The sequence below is a fragment of the Amphibalanus amphitrite genome, unplaced genomic scaffold (assembly GCF_019059575.1).
Source record: "Amphibalanus amphitrite isolate SeventyFive unplaced genomic scaffold, NRLGWU_Aamphi_draft 000025F_arrow, whole genome shotgun sequence".
Lineage (NCBI taxonomy): Eukaryota > Metazoa > Arthropoda > Thecostraca > Balanomorpha > Balanidae > Amphibalanus > Amphibalanus amphitrite.
The window spans coordinates 1,791,734-1,805,519 of record NW_024881521.1 but is presented as its reverse complement, the minus strand read 5'-3'; the positions used below and the strand labels follow the sequence as shown (position 1 = coordinate 1,805,519).

The window sequence follows — 13,786 nt, the reverse complement described above, 5'->3', positions numbered from 1 at the left end:
GGGGATTGCCTCCCTTGCCGATAGCTCGGGAACGGCTGATCGGAGTCAGGCTTGCAAGGCGGCGTTGGAAAGCGGTCGAGTAGACAAGCCTAATTAGTAAAACAAACTATCATCGGGATCGGGGGGGGGGGGGGCGTAGGGGGCATTGCGCCCCCCGTATCCGATGATAATTTGCATTCTATTAGGCTTGTAATTAGGAGCGATTTCCAACGCCGCCTTGCAAGCCTGGCCCGATCAGCCGTTCCCGAGCTATCGGTCAAGGGCAACACCCCCCCCCCCCCACACCACCACACACACGCCACCCCAGTATCCCGATGATAGTATTCATACTAATTAATTATAGGCTTGTCTACTCGAACGCTTTCCAACGCCGCCTTGCAAGCCTGGCTTCGTCAGCCGTTCCCGAGCTATCGGCAAGGGGGGCAATCCCCCCTACGCCCCCCCCCCCCGTCCCGATGATAGTTTTGCATTACTAATTAGTTGTCTACTCGACCGCTTTCCAACGCCGCCTTGCAAGCCTGGCTCAGATCAGCCGTTCCCGAGCTATCGGCTAGGGGGCAATCCCCCCCTACGCCCCCCCAGTATCCCGATGATAGTTTGGCATTACTAAAGGCTGTCTACTCGACCGCTTTCAACGCCCCTTGCAAGCCTGGCTCCGATCTGCCGTTCCCGAGCTATCGGCAAGGGGCAATCCCCCCTACGCCCCCCAGTATCCCGATGTTGCATTACTAATTAGGCTTGTCTACTCGACCGCTTTCCAATGCCACCTTGCAAGCCTGGCTCCGATCAGCCGTTCCCGAGCTATCGGCAAGGGGGCATCCCCCCCAAACGCCCCCCCCCCCGCCAGCCTCAGAAAAACACTGACTCCGTTTTTGAATCACCGCTATGTGATTCCCTATATAGCGACTTGTAGAAATATCTCATACCTGACGAATCTAGCGACTTTTCCCAAACCGGTGGCAGCATGTGAGACGCCTGCTATCATACCGATTATTAGCCTATTGGTAATGCTTTTGAATAGATAGTGTGTTTATTTATGCTGCCCACTGTAGAGTGTAGGTATAAGGTTTAGGTATATTGCACTTGCAGTCAAGTTTTGTTTGATAATAATTTGTGTTGATAGGGTTATGTAAAGGATTTCATCAGATCAGTTCTTTTCACCTTTACCTCCAGCTAGTTTGTTTAACCATGGTTCTATCCTTGTCACAGATGGATCTCTGAGTGTCACGCAGCTCCGCCCTAGACGCCACCATGGTCAGATGCTCTCGGAGCCCGTCACCCACAAGGAGACACACAGCCTGGGGTCGGATGCCTACAGAGTTGGCTCCAGCTGCATGCAGGGATGGAGGGTGACCATGGAAGATGCTCACACGCACATCCTCTCCCTGCCCGATGACCCATCTGCAGCGTTTTTTGCTGTTTTTGATGGACATGGAGGTGAGTGCTTCGGTTGAATAGATGGCATTTCAGAATTAGTGGTGGAAGAGAAATTGCCTGTAGTTTGTGCCAGCTCCGTTTTTTTATAGACATTTTACACTTGTTATGGCGTTGTTTTTTATCCATGCATTGTGATGACATGGTATCTTATTTGTCCAAGATGCCCAAACTTTTCACCAGTCCACCTGCAACTTGTATCTGCTCATTAATAGGCATATGCCCTTGACATGTGATCCTCGTTTCTCCATTTCAGGCGAGAAAGTAGCGCAGTATGCCAGCCGGCACCTGCACAAGGTGGTGGTGCGACGGCCCGAGTACGAGAAGGGGCGCGTCTCGGAGGCGCTCAAACAGGCCTGTCTGGAGATTGACCGGATGATGCTGGCCGACGAGGTGCTGAAGGATGACCTGGCCGGCACGACGGCCGTCAGCGTTCTCATCCGCGACGGCACCCTCTACTGCGTGAGTAAAGGGTGGAAGGGACAGGATGGGGTCGTAAATGGACATCTACTGTGTGAGTGAAAGGCGTGGTTGGAGAGGTTGGGAGGCGGGAGTCTTTATCCGGATATAACCCTCTGCTGCGTGATTGGAGGGCGGGGAGGGGACGGGCCATTCTCGGCCATCTACTGCACTGTGAGTGGAGGGCTTGAAGCCGAGAGGTGGGGGCAGAGGGGGGGGTCGAGGCGGGGTCTGTATATCAGCTGATCATCTCACTTTGCTGTGTGGGTGGGACGGCGGGGGCTTGGTATGTATTCAGATTCTCAACTATCTGGAGAATGGTTGGCGTACCTATTTGATTTAAGGCGGGGTGCAGTGTACATAGTTTCTCCATCTACTATGTGACCCGTGGGTTTTAGGAGTGGGGCGTCGGTGTGTGGTTAAGAGCGGGATATCCTCAGCTTATAACATAGGGCAGACGCGGGCACCACGAGATGCATGGTAACACCCAGAAACGGACCGGTCGTTTTTAATTATATACTTTAAACCGTGGTATTTTAGCTGGGCGTTGGCTGGCCGTCACTATTGTGTACCGACTCTGCCCTTGGCCCTGGTAGCCTGTCGCCTTTATCTGGGCGGTAGCCGATACGGGTATCCGTTCGGTGTGTGATCGAACTGGCGACGGGTGCGTGACTCAGCACGGCGACACCGATAGGACCGGCGCCGGTTTTCACGGACAGACTGGCGCCCGCATATCGACCCCTGTGGGTGAAATCACACCCGGTGACCGGGCGCAGTTCTGCGAGCGGTCGTGACCGGCCGCAGTCCGCACACTATGACACGAGCGAGGAGGGGGCGGAGTGGGCGCGATGGGTGCAGTGGCTCACCTTCCCTTCTGCGGTCTGAGCCTCCTCGATATGTTATATTATTAATGTTAATTTTATTTTTGCGGTATTTTTTGTGTCGTTGCGAGGTATGAAACACGTGTGCACGTGCGCGCTAATGCTAATGCATGTATTATGAGCTGCACTAGAAAATGTGAGTCGATACCGGACCCAGATGTGCTAGTTGACAGCGCCCCACGTCGTCTTGTTGATTTCTTGGTTGCTTCGGTCAGCAAGACTTGCACGCGAGTAGGGCGAGCGGTAACCGCTGTGCAGCGTGATGCAATGCGGAAAAACAGAGGTCGGTCCGAGGTTCGGTCGGCTGCTGGCTGGCCGGGTAGCCGATCTGACTGTTGGAACCGACTGCGGGCTACTAAAAGCAACTTGCTGCTGCGCGAGGAACCTAAAATCGATACGTAGTTGGGTATGCACAAGATAACGTTCTTAATACTGGTATTGCGATGGTGCTACACAAAGGAATAAAAATACGCGGTTGTTATTGAATTTCTGAAAAAAAGAATGAAATACGGATTCTCCACGAATGTGACGGATTCTCCAATGTATTTTGCCCCCATTGTTTAACAATAAACAATAAGTGTATTTCATATTATATATTTGTCGGATAATAACTGATATATTTTAGGAAGATTTATACCTGTGATGGGTTGGAATGTAAATGATTTAGTGTTTGATCGGTTTATCCAACTGTTTTCCCTAACTTTCTGACTGAGTGGAGTACCGTAACTGACCGGTTGTTGCTCCCCCGGCCGGCAGGCGAACGTGGGTGACTCGCGCGCCATCGCCAGCGTCGGTGGCCAGCTCGAGGTGCTCTCGTTCGACCACAAACCCAACAACAAGACAGAGGTGGAACGGATCACCGCCGCCGGCGGCTGGGTGGAAGGCAACCGCGTCAACGGCAACCTGGCCCTGTCGCGCGCGCTTGGCGACTTCATCTTCAAACGGAACGAGGAGAAGACCCCCGAGGAACAGGTGGTGACAGGTCAGTCATGTGACGAATGGTGATATGATAGTGCAGTGGTGACGGGTGTTGGGTGGTGACAGGTCAGGTCAGTCATGGTAACGGCTGGTGATAGTGCAGTGGGGTTTGTAGTCATTGGTGCATGAGTAGTGAGGGTGACAAGTCAGTGATGTCAGGTAGTGGCATGTCAAGAGTGTCAGCTGTTGATTTGTATTTAGGCCGAGCGCTCATAGCTTCTGGTGGGGGAGGGAACGGGGTGGCGTTTGGAGCGGTGGATTTAGAAGGCTAGAACGCTTGGTGGGATCGCCGTTGTGGAGGTCTGAAGGATTTGAAGGCGATGGGAGTAAAGGGACTTGTCTCGGTCCGGGAGCCCGCAGAGCGACCTTGCGTGTCTGTATACGGGTGCGGGCACGCTCGCGCGGCGTGGCGCCGATCTGTTTATACAGCACCACCTTTTTCGGATCGTACCACGGTCAGTCTGTCGCCTCTGCCCGTCGCCACGGCCGCTATTTCCGCATTGTATTCCTGGCTGATGTTCTCCGGTTTTTATCCGGGGCCCGGCACAGTGGCGGGACTCCTACCAAATGTTGTCGCCCGTCGCTTTTGATTTTTTTTCTTCTTCATATATATTATATTTCATGACACATGACATGAGATGCAGACAACGACGAAACGCACAACGTTTCCAAACTCCCACTTCTCCCCACACAACACATTCCCACCGATCTCGCTCGCGGCGGGCTCAATTGCGGACTCAAGTCGCTTACAATTATGTCTTAGGCGAAACCATGTGAAAAATATATTCCTCTTATGCTTATTTGCTCACGTAAGGAACATAGCTCGGAGCCATAATGCCAATTTTCTATCCGGTTAGGCATCACCTTCGAGCATGCCTAAAAGCGTTGGGAATGGCTAGTGCTACTGAACTGGCATAAATCGGGGACAGGTTTGCTGCCATTGACTCATCATGCGGATGCCTTGAGAGTAACCCGTATGTAGGTCACTGGTTACGACCGTACGATATATTGGTACGCGTCATGCTGGTACATGTTAGTCGTCTTGGAGTTCCCATTAATCTTTGAAAGTTGGAAAAACAAATATTCAGCGTCTAGAGCCCCTTATTAATCATTCAAAGGTAAAAGCCATCGGTAATCTATATGTGGTAGCTGGAACGCGCCTTTTATTTATTTGGAGATGTGGTACCTAACCCTAACGTGTGTCAATGAGGTAGCTAACGTGCGTGAAGTTTGTTCACTCTGAGGAAAAGATTTTGGAATGGTGCGAAAGGCCATTGCATTGGAATCCAAGGAAATGCGTAAAAACCGTCCCCATACTGCAAGACACTACATCATCATGTAGAATATCGTTGCATGACATGACTTGTCCTTTCTGAAAAAAATATCTGAGCGTCGTTGAACTGTAGGCGCGCTGATCATTTTGGCGTGAGCTGCATGCTGAATATTTTTTAGTTCAAGTTCAACAAAAGTTCACAGTTGCCTACATTCATTTTTGTTTTGTGATGTTTTCGTTTGTGTGATTTTGAAGTTTTTGTTTTGCCTTTTTATTTGCCTCAAATCAGAAGTCAAAATTGATTTTGTTTTGTGGAATGTCCACTTAAGTTGAATAGTAAAGTACATCAAAATATTCGAAATGCATCTCCAGATTTTCGTTATTTTGTGTTTGGCTATTGCAAGCTGCCATGCAAGGGCATTACACGTGATTCAGAATGAATCTGTTCCTGTGAAGCCTGAGACCACCCCCGAGTCATCCAATGTCGATGCCGCAAGCAAAGAGACGCCACGTCCCAAAGTATACATGCGCGTTATCAACAGCGCCAACGAGCGTAAGCGCCGGTCGCTTCCCGAATACCACAGCAGGGTGGTTCCCCATTATCGGGAAAGTATCCGAGTGAGGGCACCTGAGGCAGTCCACCCAGTTCCCGTGCACTTGCAACTGAATGATGCAGTGGAAGGTTCTTTGCATCACAGCGGAGGACATTCGGGCTTTAAGCCGTTAGCACTGCCGGGTGGTGATGAAGATCTTGAAGATCAGCCGAGCTTTTTTGAGGACGATGAAGATGACGCTGGCCACGAGGATCTCGGTCATCATGTCATCGGTGAGGATGAGCACCATCCTGCTGGTCACCACGTGGATCATCACCATGCCGATGAGCATCACTCTGGTGAGCACCATGTGGATCATTTTGCGGATGATCCCCATGCGGATGATCATTCTGATCATGTCAGCGAGGAAGACGAGAATGAAGAGCATGAAGATGAGGAGCATGATGACGAAGAGGATATAGAGCAGGAGGAGGAGGAGGAGGAGCAGGAGCATGAGGATGATGAACATGAAGACGAGGAGCATGATGATGAACATGAAGACGAGGAGCATGAGGATGATGAACATGAAGACGAGGAGCATGAGGATGATGAAGAGGAGAAAGAGGAGGACAAATAAGTGCGCGCGCTGCTTTCTGGCAATTGTATCTTTTGACAAGTACTGTTCTATGATGCGATGTTACGTACAGTGATTTTTTCTTCAATATCATTTAAATTTTCTGATGTTATGAAGTACAGTACGATTTTGGTGGCAGCTTGTGCACTTCTTTTTCTCACTTACTGATCATTATTTTTGCATGTAGGATGTGCCTGATAACATTACCAATACACCATACGTAGCTTACATGTATGTTTAATACAATGCAATTTATATCGCAGATTTATCTCGCTGTTCGCCAGCATTACATGCGTATGTGTAGTTCACAGCGAAATAGGGTCACGCGGTGCCTGATCGAAGTTCCTATTAATCCATTGCGACTTGATTGCGACTTATCTCCCGTGGGGGAGAGGGGGGGGGGGCACACCATACGTATTTTGCTCGTATTTTACTCGTATTTTGTCCCGCTTATATTTATCTATAAACCCAGTTGACAGCTGGAGAGGGAAAACCGCCGGGGGGGGGGGGGGGGGCAGAGAGTCGCCAAGGACATGCGGGGCGGAACTGTAATGGAAGATGGTACGGTTCGTAGTGCATGTCATACGATAACTTGGCGAGGGATACATCGACTTAGCTACATACAACATGCATATGAGAAGTGAGTGTGATAAATAAATTTGATATAAGCACATGCAAGATGTTAAAAAATGGGGCGACTTTTTGTAACCGCGTTTGACCTCAATTTGGTTAGACCAACACTCTACAGTGTAATGTGTTGCATTCGAATCGTCCAGTCCAGGAACACTATTGCTAGGGACTTCGGCATGAGTTGTTCAATTGAATCGATGAGTTCCTTACTGATCTGGGACAAAAGTGATAATAATAAAGAAGAATATTTTGTTATAATGATGTACCTCAGTCCACTCGATTCAGACGTTTTGTTCAATAGAGGATTGTAGTTATTGGTGCTCCCAGTGCCGGATTCGGGGCTCATTGTGTTGGCGGCAGCCGTTGGCCAAGGCCACCACCAGTCCGTCGTCCCTCAGCTGCTCCGGTCATGGGCAAATGTTGTCGGTTAGTCGCCGAGGGCTCCGGACAGCCGAGGGCATCTGACTGAGCAAGGCGTGGGCACTTGTAGGGACGCCTGTCAGTGCCGTTATTGTAGGGACGGCTGTCAGTGCCGTCCCTGCAGACTATGCAGCGGGCAGCGAGACACGCCCAGCAATTTCGCTGCTTGCAGTGCTGCCTGATGTCCTCATCGCAGTGTCGTCTCGATATGGCCTTAACTCTCAGCCCTATGTTAGCATCGTGTCCGTTAGCTGAGCGACTGTACCTTGTCGTTCCTAATGCTGGTTTGAATGTTCTGGTGTCCTGTGTGTTTTGGGTTTGTGTGCAGTGTCGTGTTTTTGCTTATCCTTTTGGTACGGCACCGCACGCTGTGCTGGCGGTAAGAGCTGTTATACGACTACCCGGTACCCCGTCGGTTACCCGTGTCCGCACTGCTCTAACTACTTATATCCTTCCTCCGCAGCGTACCCTGACGTGGAGACTCGCAACATCACCAAGGACTGGGAGTTCATCGTCATGGCCTGCGACGGCATCTGGGACGTGCTGACCAATCAGGTGAGATCACGCTGCCTCCTCGTCCTTTTCATTGGAAGCATGCCATTGAACTTGCAAGATATATAACCCCGTCTATTATTTCGCTACATTCTGTCCAGAAGAGTCCAGAAGTTACCCGCTATTCTGTCTACAGGAAGCTCTCCTGTAGCTCCATTCGTTTCACTAAACTTGTCGCCATATCAGGACGTGTCTCTACTTGACCCCACCTTTTTTGACGTGTCCTTAGGTGACAATGAGAGAAGAGGTCCCATCTGACCCCACCCTCGCCGCTGTGTCCAGATGTGGCCCCTGTCTGACCCCATCCCCGCTTCTGTCTGTACAGGAGGTGCTGGAGTTTGTACGGACCCGGATCGGCCAGAACATGGAGCCGGAGGACGTGTGTGAGGAGCTGATGACCCGCTGCCTGGCGCCCGACTGTCAGATGGGCGGCCTCGGCTGCGACAACATGACGGTGGTGCTGATCTGCCTGACGCCGGGCGGCTCGTACTCTGAGCTGGTGGCTCGCTGCGCTCAGCCGCTGCCGCCGGGCGCCGCCACCGCCGCCGCCGGCGACTCCGACACCGAGGAGGACACCAACTGCCTGCTGTAGCGGGCTGCAGCGGTTCGTATTGCAGACCAACGCCGGGCCGAAGAGCTGGCAAGCGCCGCAGGACGGACGGCTGGTGAGGGTACACTGCTGGGGATGGGTGAGCGCCCGACCGGTGTGTCCTAATCGCTGCGTCTGCGAGAGAGGTGTGAGGGGCCTATTAGACACGAGGACCAGCGGCCACAAAGCGACGCTTCTGACTGGGAGCGGCCGCCGCCCGGCCGACGCTGGGGCCACGAGTGAGAGTGAGAGGGGTCACCTGAGTGGGTCAACCCCGGACAAAAGGGTCACCCGACTGTCCATCAGTTGAGGACAGAACCGCGTGGCCAACCGTGATGCGGCAGAACAGTGTGATTGAAGAAAGTGTGCCAGAGTCGTATAAATGAAGCTCTAGTCAGCTGGAAAATTAACGTTACCTGACTAGATGCGTGCCCGGCTGTTGGATAACTCAACTGGTGCATATTATTGATTCATAATCGTTCGTTGATTTGTTAAGTTATTGTTGGACGTTGTCCGCCATCCGAGCCGAAGGAGCTGGTTCAGCCCGTGTTCATTTCGCTGAAATTTCCGTCGATAGTCACACATTGTGCGTTACTCATGTAGGGTTCATGTATCGGGTTTGGCGAGCGACCAACTATAGTGTTATTACCGAACTGGGTGGCTCGGGATGCAATCAGATATAGTTCGAGTTAGCGTTGTGTATGGAGTTGTACTGGGGATGGGACCCGTGCGTGCGGGGGGCGCCGAGACCTGACAGTGAGAGCGTTGTTGGGACCGGACCGTCACAGATTGGCTAAGTTCGTTTTGGGCGGACGAGCGCGCTGCTGATACCGAACTGTCGGACCGTGAAGGCGCAATGGGACGGGACCGTCGGACTGTGAGGGCGCCGCTGAGGTCTGACTGAGAGGTTTATTCAGCCGAGGGTGTTTGCGAGACCGGTAGACCCGTCGGGGCTGAGCGAAGCGTCGCTGGTGGGTGTTACGGTCGGAATCACGGCGGCTGACCTAGAGCACGGAACAGGTCCAGTCAGCCGTTGTCGGTATCCGTCGCAACATGCGCTGGGGATTCGTCACCGTCCGCAGCGGACCCCCAGAGATCACAGCGCCGCGTCCTGCCGTGGTGCACAGCGCCGACTGATGGACACACTGGCGACATGGCGCCGGTGTGTCGAGTGCTGACCTGTGCGGGTCGATAGCGCGCCATCACCTCACCCTCATAGCGTGGCCGCCCGCGGACCATAGCGTGGCCGTCCGCGTTCCTAGCGGCGGCCTGGCCCACATCACATTCCTCGGAACAACCATCGGGTGGCGCGCAGGCCGAGCTATAGCCTAGCCGTGCTGTAGCTGTACCGGAGTACAGCAGTTCGGCTGTTGTCGCCTATTTTGTCAGTTGTTGAAATCTAATGAAGGGTTGATAAATGCTAAGTGTGTTAAGAGTGGGAAGCTGAGTGATCGTACTGAAGAAGCGGCGAATATGGCCGGTGATTTGAGTGATGCTTGTTCAGGCGTTCCGTGCACATGCTTGTTCAATGTGCAGGCTTTCATTGTAGCATCAGGAGTAGGATGAATGATTGAATTAACATGAGTGAAGTTAGAACAGAATTAGAGTAGGTAAACGATGCATTCTTCAACGACTATTTTATTTTAAACAGCCACATTCAATGCAGATACATCGTGAATAAACACAGTCTGATAGAACCGCTGAAAATCTTCTCATTTCTCACTGGACCGGCTTCAGATCCCAGCTGGGCGAGACAATGCTCGGCGAAGGTTTCCAAACTAACCGCATTACTTCCCCCGGCTCGTATCTGTGGAGGGAACGGGAAAACTACCCTGCACAGACCACTAAGAAAGCCGCTCGCAGCAATCATGGCAGCCTCTGAAACTGCTGTGCTGCATGCTCAGAAACATTTGTGCCCTATATTATTGTAGCTTCCGAAGCCGTAATTACCAAACTGACCTCCGGAGAAGGTGCCCCCAAGACTGCCGTAGCTTCCAAGATAGCTAGTTCCAAAACCATTGTAACCTCCGAGATATCCGTAGCTAGGTGCTAGATGTGCGCTTTGAGTGAGGACGTTGACGGGTGTCCTCCCAGGTTTAACTTGAGATACACCTCCGATTCAACCGTAGTACCCTCCAGAAACACCTCCGAAATTGCCTCCCAGAGAGCTGCTTCCAAAGCCACGGTAGCCGCCAAGAGCGCTGCTTCCGACTCCACCGTAACCGCTCAAAGAACTGCTTACAAATCCGCGGTAGCCAAGAGAGCTGCTTCCATGTCCACTGTAGCCGCCCAGAGAGCTGCTTTGAAAGCCACCGTCGCCGCCAAGAGATCCACTTCCAAAGCTGCCGTAGCCGGCCAGAGATCCAATTCCAAATCCACCGTAGCTAAGAGCACTGCTTCCAAGCCCACTGTAGCCGCCAAGGTATCCACTTCCAAAGCTACCGTAGCCGCTAAGGGACCCACTTCCAATGCCACCGTTGCCGGCCAGAGAGCTGCTTCCAAATCCACCGTAGCCAAGAGAGCTACCTCCAAATCCACCGTAGCCAAGAGAGCTACCTCCAAATCCACCGTAGCTGCCAAGAGATCCACTTCCGAAGCTACCGTAGACGCCGAGAGAGCTGCTTCCATGCTCACCGTAGCTGCCCAGAGATCCGGTTCCATGCCCACTGTAGCCACCGACAGAGCTGCTTCCAAATCCGCTACTGCCGACAATACCGCTGGTTCCACCGTAGCTGCCCAGAGATCCGCCTCCATATCCACCGTAGGCAAGAGATCCGGTTCCATATCCACCGTAGCTGCTTCCAACTCCGCCGTAGCCGTTCAGGGAGCCGCTCACCTGGCCACCATAGCCCGATGAGCCACTGAAACCTTCGCTGTGGCCTCCAAGGAAGGTATTCGCCAGCCCGCCAAAACCTCCCGAGCTGTAGGCCCCGTAGTTGCCTCCGAAGCCATTGTAGCCTCCGAGATATCCGTAAATGGGGGCCAGATGTGCGGTCTGAGTGAGGACGTTGACAGGCGTACCTGCGGGTTTTACGGTGGACACGCCTCCGATAACGCTGTGGTAGCCTCCCGATAGTCCTCCGAGAGAGCCACTCAAGGAGCTGCTTCCAAATCCACCGTAACCGGCCAGAGAGCTACTTCCAAATCTACCGTAGCCAAGAGAGCTGCTTCCAAATCCACCGAAACCGCTCAGAGATCCACTTCCATATCCGGAGTAACCGCCAATAGATCCACTTCCAAATCCACCGTGGCTGCCCAGAGAGCTGCTTCCAACTCCACCGTAGCCAAGAGAGCTGCTTCCATAACCACCGAAACCGCTCAGAGATCCACTTCCATGTCCGGAGTAACCGCCAGTAGATCCGCTTCCATAACCCCCGTAGCTTCCCAGAGAACTTACAAATCCACCATAGCTGCCCAGAGAGCTGCTTCCAAATCCACCGTAGCTGCCGAGAGAGCTGCTTCCAAATCCACCGTAGCTGCCCAGAGAGCTGCTTCCAAATCCACCGTAGCCGACCGAGCTTGATCCTAATCCACTGTAACCAACAGAGCTGCTCCCAAAACCACCGAAACCGCTCAAAGAGCTGCTTCCATATCCACCGAACCCATCGAGTGAATTGCTTCCCAATCCACTGTAGCCGGCAGTGGATCCACTTCCAAAGCTACCGCCCTGATATTTACTTCCGTAGCCTGCATAGCCTCCGAGGTAGCCGCCTCCCTGACTATTGTAGCCCCCGAGGAATCCTACGATGCTGCTCGAGCCACCGAAGTTGCCGTAGGCAGGCAACAGCAGCGCGCTCTGTGTGAAGATGTTGACCGGCTTCCCGTAGACGTTGACACTCGACCCGCCGCTGCCGTAGTGGGCTCCGAAGCTGCCGGAGGCTCCGTAGCCCGCCGCGCCGTAGCTTCCAGGTGCGGAGAAGCCTCTAGCGGTGACCAGTGTCGCCAAACAGAGAAGGAGCACCACCTGCAGGGGAGGGAAAGTGGAACGGGTCTCAGTGCGCTGCCAGCAGCGACAAGGTGCCGAAGACGTTTGCCAGCAATGAGACGTCGTCACTTTACGGACGCCGACTTCAATTATGATGTTATCGATCTTAGTTCAAATTTTGCCTATATCCAACTATTTATTTTACTCATGTTTGCTTTCTTCAGACATTGTCTTGCCTTCTGTAGATAACTGTCGAGTCGATTATTAATGATAAGGCATACCCTGACGCACTGTTAGACTATTTGCGTCCCATGCAGGTACGTCGCTCACCTGCATTTTGCTGTTTGGAGTTTCTGGGGAGTGCCGAGGCTGCACTGCTGCGCGCCGAACGGAGCCCTCGGGGCAGTGTTCCGATCCTAGCACCGTGAGTCGATGCTACTGATACAGTCAGGTCACTGGCAGCGACTCTTACTCGTATATGGGTGCTATAGCGGCATAGGCGCGGGAGCCGGGGGGGGCAGTGGGGGGCAGCTTGCCCCCCCCCCCCAACTCTAGGGCCGTGGGGGCGGTGCCCCCACAACTTTGAGACGAAATACTGCACTTTTTTTGCAAATGTTTTTCTTTTTTGTTGAAAAAGCCAAGGGATGAAAAATAAGTGGCCTAAAACCGGTGAGAAAACTAGATTTGGGGGTACCCTAGGTTCATCTCCATTATAGTGTGCCCCCCAGTCTGAAAGTAGTTCCCGCGCCTATGTATAGCGGCACGAGCAACGGTAGCGAAATGGTGCAATGTTCGCCTCAATCGACACATGCGTTAGCGGCCACGTCTGTGGCCAGCGTGGCTCAATTATCCCGCGCCGGAAAAATGCCCGCCTCCTTAGAATTTCCTCTTCTGTTCAGAAGTTGCATCAGAAACACACCGGAGATACGGGTGAAGCTCACGCGCACGGCCTGTGCACTATTTGCATTTGTGGCGTGCACACCTCATGCGACACGCACTCGAAAAAAGGAGGAAAATGCAAAACGGACCTAAAACAGACTTTCGCCGGTCGAACGGTGATCAAGTCCAACAAAAAAAAAAAACATTCAGCACTTATAAAGTTAAGATTTCAAGTAAAGAGGTTCATGTATCAGACATACACTGGTGGAGACGATCACCTCAGACACCTTCCTTCAAATGAGATCGGATTGCGAGATGAAAAGATTAGTCGGCAAAATCGTTATCATTTAGCGTTAAAAGTTGCCGTTCAAAGCTTGATTTCGTCAGCGACGCCTCCCCCATTCTTTCATGAACACGCAAAATAGATGGTTTGCATAATGAACCCTAGTACGAGGTGTGCGTTTGGTCGGGGGGGGGGAGGGTCAATAAATATTGATTTTACTACAGGTACCAGATCCCCTACGGAGACTGCAGCAAGGACTGCAGCACCAGTCGGCCGACCGTGACCGTTTCCATGGCGACCAAATAGCATGGTCAAT

General features: G+C 52.4%; 2 protein-coding genes across 2 annotated transcripts; one reads left to right on the top strand and one right to left on the bottom strand.

The window, feature by feature from the left end:
* Window positions 1-1,212: 1,212 nt before the first annotated feature.
* Window positions 1,213-10,090, top strand: LOC122393509 (probable protein phosphatase 2C T23F11.1). The gene is made up of 5 exons (XM_043389582.1): window positions 1,213-1,437; window positions 1,691-1,896; window positions 3,531-3,756; window positions 7,706-7,797; window positions 8,120-10,090. Exons 1-5 carry the CDS (start codon window positions 1,260-1,262, stop codon window positions 8,384-8,386), a joined length of 969 nt encoding a protein of 322 aa, XP_043245517.1. The 5' UTR covers window positions 1,213-1,259; the 3' UTR covers window positions 8,387-10,090.
* On the bottom strand, window positions 8,544-12,771 carry LOC122394641 (glycine-rich cell wall structural protein 1-like). The gene is made up of 4 exons (XM_043391653.1): window positions 12,639-12,771; window positions 10,626-12,347; window positions 9,260-9,387; window positions 8,544-8,610 (listed from the first exon to the last, which is right to left on the bottom strand). Exons 1-4 carry the CDS (start codon window positions 12,642-12,644, stop codon window positions 8,544-8,546), a joined length of 1,923 nt encoding a protein of 640 aa, XP_043247588.1. The 5' UTR covers window positions 12,645-12,771.
* Window positions 12,772-13,786: the final 1,015 nt, after the last annotated feature.

What these genes read in the sequence shown, in the direction of transcription:
- LOC122393509 (XM_043389582.1), top strand. Translation starts at nt 1,260, where the DNA reads ATGCTCTCGGAGCCCGTCACCCACAAGGAGACACACAGCCTGGGGTCG. An exon ending in TGTTTTTGATGGACATGGAG is followed by an intron (nt 1,438 to 1,690) that starts GTGAGTGCTTCG and finishes TCTCCATTTCAG; the next exon opens with GCGAGAAAGTAGCGCAGTAT. An exon ending in GCGACGGCACCCTCTACTGC is followed by an intron (nt 1,897 to 3,530) that starts GTGAGTAAAGGG and finishes CCCGGCCGGCAG; the next exon opens with GCGAACGTGGGTGACTCGCG.
- LOC122394641 (XM_043391653.1), bottom strand. An exon ending in CTCTTGGCTACCGCGGATTT is followed by an intron (nt 9,388 to 10,625) that starts GTAAGCAGTTCT and finishes TCCGTGCTCTAG; the next exon opens with GTCAGCCGCCGTGATTCCGA. An exon ending in ACCTCAGCGGCGCCCTCACA is followed by an intron (nt 8,611 to 9,259) that starts GTCCGACGGTCC and finishes TCGTGGCCCCAG; the next exon opens with CGTCGGCCGGGCGGCGGCCG.